Source organism: Magnolia sinica, chromosome 5 (genome assembly GCF_029962835.1).
Source record: "Magnolia sinica isolate HGM2019 chromosome 5, MsV1, whole genome shotgun sequence".
Classification (NCBI taxonomy): Eukaryota; Viridiplantae; Streptophyta; class Magnoliopsida; order Magnoliales; family Magnoliaceae; genus Magnolia; species Magnolia sinica.
Genome location: NC_080577.1, coordinates 111,633,779 through 111,646,973, shown reverse-complemented (window position 1 = coordinate 111,646,973; position 13,195 = coordinate 111,633,779). Strand labels below are relative to the sequence as shown.

Genomic DNA, 13,195 nt, shown 5'->3' with positions numbered 1-13,195 from the left:
AACCAAAAATTACGTTTGTTCTGGCCCTTGGATTGGTGGATATTTATTGGACGGTTACAAATGAAACAAATCCGACCACCATATGTCAACAAACAGGTGCCCACGAATCAGATGACGGGATTTTCAACCAGTCTGATTTTGGGATTATGACCAATGAAATGGGTTCTACAACCTGATTTAATGCGTGCCAGGTATGATTTTTGAACGGCCGTCTATCAAGCGCCAACCTCTGCCAGAGTATGCCCTTACCATAATAGAGATCAATTGAGCATATACAATGTCAAGGTGTGGCCCACCTAATGACTATGTCTTGCTGATTTTTTAAATAAGGCGTGGACATGGTGGGGCCTGAACGATGAGCGGTTTGGATGTCTTGTACATGAAATGCGTCTACAATCCTCATTAGGGTTGAAAGTTGGGCGGGTTCAACCCGACCACCCCGTGACCCTGACATTGTGTTGGGCTCGCGCGGGAAATATTGGATCTGATCTCAAGCTTGAGCTATACAAACACCAACCCGATAAAATTTGGGTTGAGCTCAAGTTGAGGTCTTAAGTTGCACAACCTAACCCCGATCAATATATAAGATACTTATAAATTATAATTGAGTGTAGATTGTTTGTGTCGAAGGCATACTAATAATGTTGGATCTCATTTGTCCACGTTACTTCCAAAGACTTAATTAACAAAATATGTTAAATTTCTTTCTCTCAAATAAATTGAGTGCTATGCTACATGACTTTTAAATGAATAATTGTCCTATATTTTAGCTTGTTTTTATTTTTAAAAAAAATGAAATTTTTTATGATAAATAATCATATATATAATTAATAGAATTATATATACAAAAAATAAATTTTTTATTGAAATATAATAAACTAATGTAATAACAAAAATATTAGCACGTATGCACCCGACCAACCTCATCAACCTGTCCGAGCCCACTTGGGTTGGTCTCGGGTTAAGAATTTCCAACTCAAGATTGAGTTGGGTTGGATTAAGATTGAGGTATAGGAACCTTCCGTTAAATTAGGGTCGAGCACCACCCCACCCCACCCGACTTTCAGCCCGACTCTTGATTGATGGTGGATTGATAGAAGCATGTGGTCCTCGACCCGAATCACTGGAGAATATGCGCATTTCGTTGGTAAAAGTAGGCGCATGGTTCACTACCCGGGTCGTTGATGTAGTTCTCAGCTTCGGACAAAAAGAAAAGAAAATCCAAGCCGTTGGTATGCTGCTAACCACCGTAGATGGAACATGGCCCATAAATCTCTCAGATTATAAGATCCATCTACCACTATTATGGGGCGTCATGCATCCACAGTGGGACCCAACAAACAAAAAACTGGACCACTGATCCACCGGCGTACCTGTACAAATTGAAAAACTGGAGATGTTGCGTACTTCCCTTCGCAACACGTTAGCCAACGTGGCACATGGATGAGAGATCCAGGCCATTCATTAGGTAGAGCCCACCTAAACATCCCCTGGCCCAACCCACTCATAACATGGGGCCACGTGTTATCCTTGAATTTGGACCACTGGATATTTCAATTGCTCATGCACTTCATGCCCTTGTGGTCATCCTGAATAGATGCTGGTCAGGGAATCTTCGCAATCGGCTCCAACACGTCAACGACCCAGATCTCATACACGTGGCAGTACTCTGTTGAGCAGCTGAAGCATGACCGCAACAGAAAGCTCAGATGGGGATAGTTCGGCACCATTTTAAAAGTGCTCGTGGTGACTCATCCTCCTCGGAGGTGGGTCCCATGTGGCTGGAAGGTATCTCTATTTCATATTGATCGAGCCATCCTAACCATTCAATTAATGGGTGTCAAATGGGTGGTCATAAGTAAACCAGTGAGAGGTTCAAATTCAAAGGGAATAATCAGATGGGTAAATATTATCAATCCAGAGCAATTTTTCGATTATGTTCTATCCATGCTTCGATCAGCGATTTGCACGGCCTGGATTGTCATTCAACTATGCCATGACCCGTGAGCATGCTTGATGAGGCTCTATTTTTTAAATGGTGCGAAACTAACATGGGAGAAATACCCCGCGCTGTCATTACCAATCTGACCGCGGTGCACATGGGCAGATCCAGTCCGTTGATCCATTTTGCACTCCCAGCATAGTATTGTAGCAAAAAATTATACCACTTGGATGAATCCAGCTGCCTCTTGGAGTTTCGATGATATAAAAATGGATGGTTAGGGAAGGGAAGCGTCCCAATCAACGACCACGGTTCAATTGCAGAAAGTCCCCAGTGGGTGGTTCAGATCACCCCAAGCATTGTGATCCCAGGGAACTGCCGGAATCGGATTGAGTAACTCAGCATAGCTGAACTCCGTGGGACCCACGGTGGACTTATGTGTTTTATCCACCCCATCCAGCCATTGTTCAACGTATATACTCAAGTAGACCACACCACAGAAGCAGTAGGGATTAAAACCTTCTTGGCCTACAGATAAGTTTAGGGCATGTTTATACACATTTTGGAATGTATTGTATTGTATTAGAAGTTATGATTTGACGTTTACTGTGTTTTGATTGGAGTGAATAGGAGTTGAATCTCGTGCGTGCGAATACAAACTTCAACTAAATTTTCAAACCAACGGTAGAGTATTGCCAGTGGGTTCTGTTGCCATCAATACTTCATATTTATTGCGCTGTATTTGATAGCGGATGAAAGTTTAAAATTTGTACAATTACAAGATATCTGGTACCTATGCGGTGTAAGATTGAGACTGTTCATTTGGTACATTTCAGCGTGAAAATCATCTGGGTTAGAAATTAGAAAGTTCCATACATTAAACAGGCCACCGAACCCAATTAAGATTGTACAATATGTAGACATAATACATCCTATCCAAACATTGATCTGTATAATGTATGGTATACTATGCCAAATAATACCTCGTATCCAAACATTGATTAGTATCTGATTGATTTGGATGTATTCTGAAAACCATCCAATGTATACATGAACAGTACCCAAATACAATACAATACAATACCATACATGAATCCAAACAGGCATGGACAAAGGGAAAACACAAATATCAGTTATCAGCGTTAAATTTCTACTGTTTCCTGGGGTTGTGTCCGCTTTGGATATGGTTGAATTCGGGCTCATGCCCTAAAACGAGCAAGAAAAACGGCGTGGATAAGACACGGTAGGCCCACAGTGTTTACTCAGTAAGCTTCCGGAGCTTCCTAAAATGCCTAAACAACCGCATGACCCAGCTAATGGATGTTCCCAAGCAACTTGCTTGGACGTGGGAGTACGCAAATTGCCTGTGCCCAGGAAGTTAGAGCAACGGGGGCTGTGTGGGGCCCACCGCCATGTCCACATGACATCCACTCCGTTCGTTAGTTTCACCAGCTCATGCCCGGGCAAGATTAAAAAACATGTGTGGGACACCCCGCAGAAAAAGTGCACCCACCATTGAACCCTTCTCGTGGCCACATAAGCTAGTATTTGTGTTTTCAGTTCATTCCTTTGGGAGTAACCTCACAAGCACTTTGGATGGCAAATAAACATTACGGTGGGCCCTGACAAGGTTTCAACGGTGAGCATTTCCATCCCCACTGTCTCATGTTGCGTGACCCACTTGAGCTTTGGATCTACTTGATTTTTTTGGCTCATGCCCTAACATGATCCGGCGAAACTGATACAGGGTGGATTTCTCACCTCGTGGGCCACGGAGCTCCGCCTACAGGGGGCCAATCAAATCGGATAAGATTACCCCTTTCGGCTTCATTTCGAAAGGGGGTGGTATCAGAAGCAGATGTCAAACGCGTCAAATCCGTGCAAGGGACCACATGTAATCAATACATGATATGAAAGACAGGCCAATCAATTCATTGGGTAGGGCCATAAGCAATGGCTGTCCATGATTTTGATGTTATGCCCCACTTGGTAAGTGGATCAGCCTGGTTTGTCCCACCTTTGCACGGAGAGAAATCTTAAAACCATGCCTTACAGGAGGGGTTACCCGCCGCTAGAGGCACCACATACATTCTATGTTCATCCATTTATTGATCTCTAACCAACTCTTTTCTTTGATTATACTGTCTTAACCATCTAATAAATGGGCCCTTTCTGACCAAACGGTAGTTGCTGTTTTTTAAAATAAATAAATAAATAAATAATTTCTTTGATTACATTATCTTAACAATCTAATAAATGGGCCCTTTCTGACCAAACGGTAGTTGCTGGGGTTTTAACTTTTTTCTTTGATTCTACTATCTTAACCATCTAATGAATGGGCCTCTTCCAGCTATCAGGAATGGTTGCTGGTTTTTATCCAGCGTTCATTCCTATGCCACCATGGGCTAGTACTGTCTAAACACAATGAATACATTCACTTGGACTCCAATTCCGCCCAGTACTGCCCTAGCTTGCAGTTGTATCAGTACCACCGAAATGAACCCAGTTCCTCAATGGCAATGCTCATCCGGATGGGCCATCAAATGGGCCATTTGAAGCCACAACGCCATTTCAGCCAAACCCCAGTTCGGGCTGTGTTTGGATGCACCTGTGCAAGCCCCGGTCTGCTTCCCTGCTGGAAGGCGGTGCTAAACAGCTCATTTGCAGAAAATCAATCCGAATGGTTTTCGGTGAGTCAAATGACATCTCAATCAATAGCCTGTCCAAAACAGGAACCACTAGAGGAAAGATCCGGACAGCTGCCAGCACAAAATAAAAAAAAAAAAAACCACTGACGTGGGCCATGCATTGTAAACTCTTTTTAAGAGAAACAAAAATACCATAATAGATTGGTAGTGATAACTTTCCTTATCCTAGAGTCTAAGAATGTTTTGAACAAGCAAAAATATATTATCCCATATGATAAAAAACAAAAGGTGGCTAAGGCAAACTCAAGATGACAGCTACAAAAAGAAATCTTGAAACAAAATCCTAGGGGAATAGAGAGAGAGAGAGAGAGAGAGAGAGAGAGAGAGAGAGAGACTACACCTAGTTCATCCTCTGGGCAGCTTCCTTGGCCAGCAGCCTCTCCTTGGCTTTGGTTTTGGCTTGGGATTTAGAACCCATGATCCCACCTCCCCATTTCTTCCTGTACTCGTCGTACTTGTCATTGAAGTTTGCCTGAAACAGATATTGCAGCAGTTACAAAACGGTAAGCATGTGCTATACTAAACAACGTTAGTCGAACTAGCAGTTTTTTTTCTTCCGCTCCAGCATTCCAAGCAAATGGAGCACACATTTCACCAATCCAGACTGTTTAGAACATATCACAGACCAAACAGTCCATCAAGCAATCCCAGCTAAGGTCGAATTATCTGACAGGATTTTTGGCAGTATCACCAATCCCAGGTGGGGCCACCCATCGGAAGACTCACCACAGGTGGGCTTCCACCTGTATCGAATGCTGGCTCAAACAAAATCCCTGCCAGTTCAAAGCTGAGCATGGTTTATTTCCATGAAATGAAATATGTAATGGCAAAAGGAAAGGAAACTAAGAGTTATGTTTCTCCACCTTGATAGCCTCTAAGATCTTGCTGAATTCCAGCTTGTCCTCGTTTTTCACAGTGGTCAGACACAATGCGGCTGCAGTTTTCTTGTGAACAATCTGTTGGAAAAATAACAAACCAAAGGCTTTGAGAAATAGGTATAAATTACTTTCCGATTGACAGATAGCAGAAGATGAGGTGTTGTAAACAATCCTACCGCTCCCAACCGTGCTTTTCCCTTCACAATGCAGTAAGGAATCTCCATCTTCCGGCACAAGGCAGGCAACCAAACGACCAGTTCGATTGGGTCCACATCATGGGCGATAACTACCAATTGGGCCTTGTTCTGTTTAAAGATAAAAAAAGGAACAAGTGAATTACATGATGCCCCACATAAAGGAGTTGGGGGAACAAGAGAATTAGCAAATATTGATACAGTCACATAAAAAAAAAAAATTTAAAAGGATAAATGATGACTTCCTCAAATCTACTCTAGTAAATTCCCAGTGTAAAAAAAAAAAAAAAAACCATCTTTGCAAATAACAACCATAGGGCCTGTTTGGATGCCTGACCCATCATCGATGGGACAGTCATGCACTCGCCCAAATTGCCAATGGGATGACAACAGGACATCTGTAACTGGTGCCACAAACACAGGTGACACTGAAGGGGAAATGACAATTTGCACTATCACAGATGCCCAAACTCCCATGCCCACAATTCATGGATGAGTGGATATTGCAACTACAGAAAGGTGGGCATCCAAACAACCCCTTGGTCTTTTCTCTAATTTCCAGATCACAAACAAACAGGGAAGAATAAGTAGGGAGGAGCTTTATTCCCGATGAGCAACGCCGTGTGTAAAGACAGAGTGGTGCAGATTCAAACCTGTTCGATAAGGTATGTAACATGATTGAGTCCATACTTAACAACAATAGGCTTCTTGACCTCAGCAGTCTTCCCCTCAGCCTCGGCCTGAGCCCTCTTCAGCAGACGCTCCTTCTTTGCAGCTTTGTCTTCAGGCCTGTACTTGAGAAGCATCTTAAAGAGGCTTGTTGCTGCAGAGATGAGTCACAGTGACAGCAGTTGCTAGTCAAATTTCAGCTACCCACATGAAATGGAACACATAAGATCAACATCTGAGACTACATACAACAGCTAACAAGGATGAGTGAGAAAAAAAAAGTGCAACCATCATGATATCCACGAGACATGCAAAGACCTGCATGTTTGGCTGGAAATGTAAATGAGTGGCACTCAGGCCCAGCCCACCATGGGCCTGTTTTGGGGGCTGCCATATGAACAGTGTGAGGCCATGGATCATGTCGGACTTCTCTTTTTAAGGCGAATAATACAGCAGCAACTAAGGATAAGCCAGGAATGCAACACAACCATTATGATATCCACAAGATATCTACAAAGACCTGCGTGTTAACAGTTTCAGAGTGCAACCTGGGGGCTGAAACAGGTATGATTCATCCCGACTCGATCCTACTCAGTCAGATTTCGGTCCTGTATCAGGTTGGTGACTCATTGTTTTGGACACTAACTGTACAACTCAGAGAATACTGAATTGTATCTAACAATATTTAAAAACATGCCGCAACTAGGGCTAGAAATGGGCTCAGCTGGACCATTGGCATTCAGGTCAAGCCTCCCATGGGCTTATTTTTTGGACTCACTGTATAAACAGGGTGAGGCCATGTCCCATGTCAGGCACTTTTCTATTTAAGCCCAAGACCCAGACTGAGTCTGGGCCCTTACGAATATCACAGGTGAGGGGCTTTGGCCTGAATTTTTGGCCATATACGAATAAATAAACAGGTGGCTCAAGCTGTCTGGGAACTAGTCCGCCGCCGCCCCTAGTACCACCAAGCACAAATTTAAATTAAGTATATGACCCAGAGGAGGTGTTGAGCCATAGTTTAGTAAAGGCATTCCATAGTGAAACAAGAAGACTAAATGATATTGGCCTATGTGTCAATTTAAATTGTAATCAGATCTTAGTATTTGTCTCATGCCATCATGTGGCACGCCAACATGGGGAGTACAAGATGAAAATCTAGAGAGAGAAATCATAACTCCAAAATCTGGTGAGCCGTGAGCCATCCACAGCGGGGCCAACTATTTGGACTTTCAGGATTTACATACGTGTATGCCACATCCATGCATGCGGTGGATGTGAGCAATAAATTATTATCATTAAGTGTGGTGGTCAACAAACCACTGAGACCCCCATTTGTAAAATGTAATTGTAATAGAAGGATTTCAAATGATACCCTCCCACACATTCCAAATTTTGGGGAGTCACCCATTTACAAAATCAATGTCATAGTCTATTTGGATATGCTATTAGTTCTTTCTTTTTTTTTTAATAATAAAACTTCATTCAAAATTAAGAAAAAACACAATCCAAAAGGATATGGATACAATCACATTTGTAAAATGTAATTGTAATAGAAGGATTTCAAATGATACCCTCCCACACATTCCAAATTTTGAGGAGTCACCCATTTGCAAAATCAATGTCATAGTCTACTTGGATATGCTATTAGTTCTTTTTTTTTCAATAATAAAACTTCATTCAAAATTAAGAAAAGACACAATCCAAAAGGATATGGATACAATCAGTATCCTAATTGCCTCCAATGAAAAGTAGAATGAATTTTTATTTTTATTTTTTAAAGGAAAAAAAGATACTTAACCTTTAACAATGAAGAAATATCTTCAAAGCAACCCATTTGCAAATAACTACCCAGCCACACATTTGCTAAATGTGGTTAAGACTTAAGGATGATATCAAATACAGGATATCACTCTAATGCCAATTGAGAGATGCAATGGCTACTGGTAATCCAAATCCTATATTCACCATAGATAACACTTTTCCGCACGTCCAATGTACTAAATGCTTATCAAACATGTCCCATCACATAGCAACTGTGCTGTGGGCCAGAAATCAGGCTGGTCCAACCTTCATGGTGGCCCACACATGTACATAACCATTAACAATAAAAAGGACCAACGAACGTTATACAATCAACACAATATAGTCACATGAAGAAAGGACCAGCTTAATCTTCAGGCCGCATCAAACGAGGGTAGGGCTCACCTCATGAAAGCCCAAATCTTACAAGTATAGACCACATTGGACAGGCCTGTCAATGGGTCCAGCCCAGCCTGGCCCAGTCCAAACAATTCAAAATCTGGAACAAAAGCTAACCCTAGGCCTGGCCTGTCGACAGACCTACCATTGGCATGTGGGGAGAGTAGGATTGGTAATCCTACTTGCACAAGTAGGCAAAGGCACATAGCAGAGCTCGTCCCAATTTAAAGCTAACATATCCAAACTTCCTAAAACAATACCAGACACAATACAGAGATATCCTACTGCATCTTCAAGTCCAAAAACTAGAAGTAAACAAAAGTCCAACTTCATTTTTACCAAGATTTTTGTCCAACGTTTTCGTGAACTGGTTCAAGGCTGGTGGGACCTTCAACCGCTGCTTGAGGATCCTCCTCTGCCGTTGGATCCGGACAACCTTCGGCCACTTCACAAAACGGTGCAAGTCCCTCTTTGGTGGCAATGCCCCTCCAATCCCAAACTGCTTTGGGCGCTTCTCAAACAAGGGATTTACAACCTTCTCCTAAAATCCAAAGCAATGAAAAATGAGAAAACCTATATCTAAAAATCAACAGCAGAGCTGAAAATAGTAAAAAACAATTACCGGTTTCTTCTTTGCAGGTACAGGAGCTTTTCCTCCTCGTTTTGGAGCCTGTGAATCAAAATGCTCACTCAATAAGATTAAAAAGAAAATGGTAACATGCGATTAATGAAGAGTTAAGATCCAATAAAACTTCAATTTGATCGCAAATATATTATATACACCACATTTCTAGAGGTGGAAATTTATAGAAAATATCATCGAAAACACATAGGAGATCTGGCTGTTCATGAACATGCCCTGAACATTCAAAGTACACGTGTATCCCACGGGATGAGGAGACCATCCTGATTTTGGGGCAATGGCACATTTGAGGCAACAACTTATCAACTGTGTGATCACTGTGAGAATGTGGCACGCGTGTTGGAGATGAGCTATGTTCATCAAGCGGTTCACATCATGGACATTGCCTGGCTCAAAATCGGGTGCATCTGTAAACTAGACGGGCCTTTGCCTGTGTGGCACAGATGGGTGGTCAAGTAATATCAATGACTTCCCACATTCAAAGTATGCCTATGCCCACTTATCGAGTGGAATCTTCCTCCCTTAGGAAAATGGCATGTTCAAAGCAACAATTAATGAAAAATAATCAACATAAGAGTGCTGCAAGCGAATAAGAGATGCTCATTGGACGGATCCCATCATTAACATGCCCTAGCCCAAAATTTGGGAGGCTTGTTTTCAGGTGGGCCTACACGTGTACAATGGAGATGGACGGTTAGGTAAAATATCCGAGGGTCCACATTCAATGTACACATTCCCACTGTGGAAAGCCCTTGCCCAAAATCAGGTGCATCTGTTCAACAGCTGGGCCTGCACATTATGAAAGACATGGATGGGTGGTTAAGTAATATGAGTGACTGCCCACATTACAATGTATGAATCTGGCCCACCTGATGAGTGGACAATCCCAACTTCAGCAACATGGCATGTTCCAGGTGACAATTCATGGAAACAATCAAAATACGGGCATTCCATGCGCATAGAAGATCTAGATGCTCGGCAGGCAGGTCCCATCACTAACGGGGCTTGTTCATCAGGTGGGCCTACACGCGTGCAGGAAATGTACGGTACAGTAAATTATCCGACGGCCCACGTTCAACATACACGTGTGGCCCACCTGATGAGGGCATGTTCATAACTTCATCAGGCTGATGAACGGTTAAGATCTTGTCAGACAATTTTCGTTTTCATAATTACATCTACAACCATATAATCATCGTCAACAGATCTGAAGTACAAAAAGAAAAAGAAAAAAGAAAATATAACAACATTATGAGAAATCAAATCGACGAAATCGAATCTATTTTAAGAACGAGATTGCAATGAAGCATCTGAAAACTAGGGTTTTCTGTTTTCAAATTGAGAGATACCATTTCCAGAGAAGAGCTGCTTTCCTGGGGGCGTTTGCTCCGGAATGAGAGAAAAGCAAAAACCCTAAAACCTCTTATAAAAAGAAGGGCAGAAACGGAGAGAAACAGACGTGGTGCTATTTGATACTCTGTCATGGTGATGTTTGATACGCAAGCACACAGAAATTGCATACATGTCACACGTTTAACTCAATATGAAGCGTTTAAATTGTTTTATTAACTTTAGATAGAGCATCTTCCAATAATTATATTTTTTGGACAGTTTCATCCTCTGATTAACGGTTATTTTCTTGTTGAATTTAAACCGTTAAATATTTCTATATATACTGTCGATTTGGTTTCAATAATCGGTTAGTTAGAAATTGGAACCATTATGATTTTTGGTTCACACCGATATAAGTTATGACGCCATGATTTCAACGGTTTCAAATGAGTTAAATATATGAAGAACAGATCGATTTGATAGTGCCTGTTTATCATCGATCAGCACTGTCCGAGTATAAAACAAATTTCTTCAAATATGTGTAGTTAAGTTGGGGCATTTTGGTCATTTCGATGATGGATGAATATATGATACGCGTCCACTCCTTTTCCTTCTGTAGGCGAGTTTTCAATTCTGCCAGGTGGGACCCATATTTTAGTAATCCAGACCGTCGATGTTTTTGGAACAACAATGGATGGATGCTTTAATTAAAAAAATTATTGATTTAAACGTTTAATGTTTTTTATTTGTGAGATAAAGATAGAGGGTTGATAATATTGACAATATGGGATATTATAAGGCAATAACTGCAGGGTTCAACAGACAAGTGGTCTTGATTAACCCACCGTGGGCCCCACATGCTAGAACCCAAAACCAGCCTACACCCGGCAGTGGCGCATCATCTAACTCGTGTGAATCGTTGAGAAGTGCTATTGACAATCGCGTCACGTGGCCAATTTTGAATCTTGTCCATCCATCGGTTGTGGCCACCCGGAACATTCCCTGGCCTAGTCAGTCCACTGACCCTGTGGGCCACACGTGTATGAGAAAGTAGACCGTTGGAAAGGAAATGAACAGATCGTAGTATCCAACATCCATGCGTGGTCCATTTCCTGGGAGGTCCAGCCTGATCTTGGGTCCATGGCATGTTCACGGTGGGCCCCACGCGAAGAGTGATCGACGTCTCTCGCTGGAGTGCACGATCCGCGATTTGTGGAGCCACTGGTATTGGACCGTTGGATCCATGCGCACTGATGGTATACCTCACAGATCCTGAATGGCAGTGTACCAAAAGAGGATAGTTTCCTGGAATTGAGATGATACTTCGGATTGCATATGAAGTGAATGGGCTGAGGCCAGCAACAGCACGAACCGTTAGGGGGTGTTTGGCCGGGCTCGCTATGGTATAAAGACGTTTTAGGGGGGTTATAGTGTTTAAAGCCCATCCCCTTTTCTGTTTGGGACAGCGGGATAAAAACTATTCTACCGCACCCTCGTAAACAGCGCCTGAATTTTGCCAATCCCGAGATATAGGCTTTCACCTTTGTGCAGGGCCCACCAAGATATCAATGAGATATCTACTCCCTCCATTTTCACCTGCCTACATTCAGCCATGAAGTTGTTTTGAGGCAGCCATAAAGCAGTGAGTGGGGCACACCATGAGAAGTAGTGGAGATGCAAATCCATCCATTTGTGACCATCCAAACACCCAGATGGATATCCCATGGGCTATCCCAAACCCATGGGATCAACAGACAAACACTGACACCACCATCATTACCTTAAAAACCATTCCATCCCACCTAATCCCATGGGATCGGTCCGGCCAAACATGCCCTTATGGGCTCACGGTGGATCTCCGGGCCAGGAGGGCCCACATGAAAAAGAAATGATCCATATCATCCACGGCTAGGGGTGTACATCGAGTTGCTGGCCTCAACTCGACTTGGCTCAGCCACTAGCTGACCACAGCTTAAACTCGGCTTGACTCGGTCCTCAAGCATGACTGGCCAGGTGTGCTCAATTTGGTTAGTACCTCGGGCCGAGTTCGAGCCAAGATCGAGCCGAGTTCGTCATCGAGGCATTTTCACAAACACCTAGATTGCACCTTCAAAATCTCATTGTATTTGAGATGGCAGCAGTGGTTTTATAGGCATTTGATAGTATTTTATCAAATAACTTCTAAGCAACATAAAATCAAGAAAAAATGGTGTTGGTTTCATTTACATACCTTCCTTGCCACCAACCACACTTCTTTGAGTCATTTCATCAAACACTTGGTGAGCAACATTAATATCAAAGTAATCGAGTCACCGAACTGGTTTGATCTAAGTTCGATTCGAGCTGGGTTCGATTTGAGTTGAGTCGAGTTGGGGCCAGCTCCAACTCATTTTCGAGCTCAAACTTAACTTCGAACTGAGTTGAACTGAGCTTTTTTAGGTCGAGTCGAGCGAGCTAACCAAGCTAGCTCGGTTCATGTACACCCCTATCAACGGCATGTCAGTTGAGCCCAATGAGGTTGTGTGGGCCCTCCTGCTAGTCGCTGGAGGGTCCCACTGTGTTATGGGAATACCGTTACCATCAACACATCAGATCATGGCAATGGCCCAGCTGTGTCAACGGTGTTA

At 42.7% G+C, this 13,195-nt stretch overlaps 1 protein-coding gene across 1 annotated transcript; it reads right to left on the bottom strand.

Annotated features, from left to right (window-relative positions):
- Positions 1 to 4,748: 4,748 nt before the first annotated feature.
- Positions 4,749 to 10,718, bottom strand: LOC131246716 (large ribosomal subunit protein eL8y). The gene is made up of 7 exons (XM_058247069.1): positions 10,586 to 10,718; positions 9,216 to 9,263; positions 8,933 to 9,134; positions 6,376 to 6,545; positions 5,705 to 5,833; positions 5,514 to 5,606; positions 4,749 to 5,122 (listed from the first exon to the last, which is right to left on the bottom strand). The coding sequence occupies exons 1-7, from the start codon at positions 10,586 to 10,588 to the stop codon at positions 4,991 to 4,993; spliced, it is 777 nt and encodes a 258-aa protein (XP_058103052.1). The 5' UTR covers positions 10,589 to 10,718; the 3' UTR covers positions 4,749 to 4,990.
- Between the last annotated feature and the right edge of the window lie 2,477 nt (positions 10,719 to 13,195).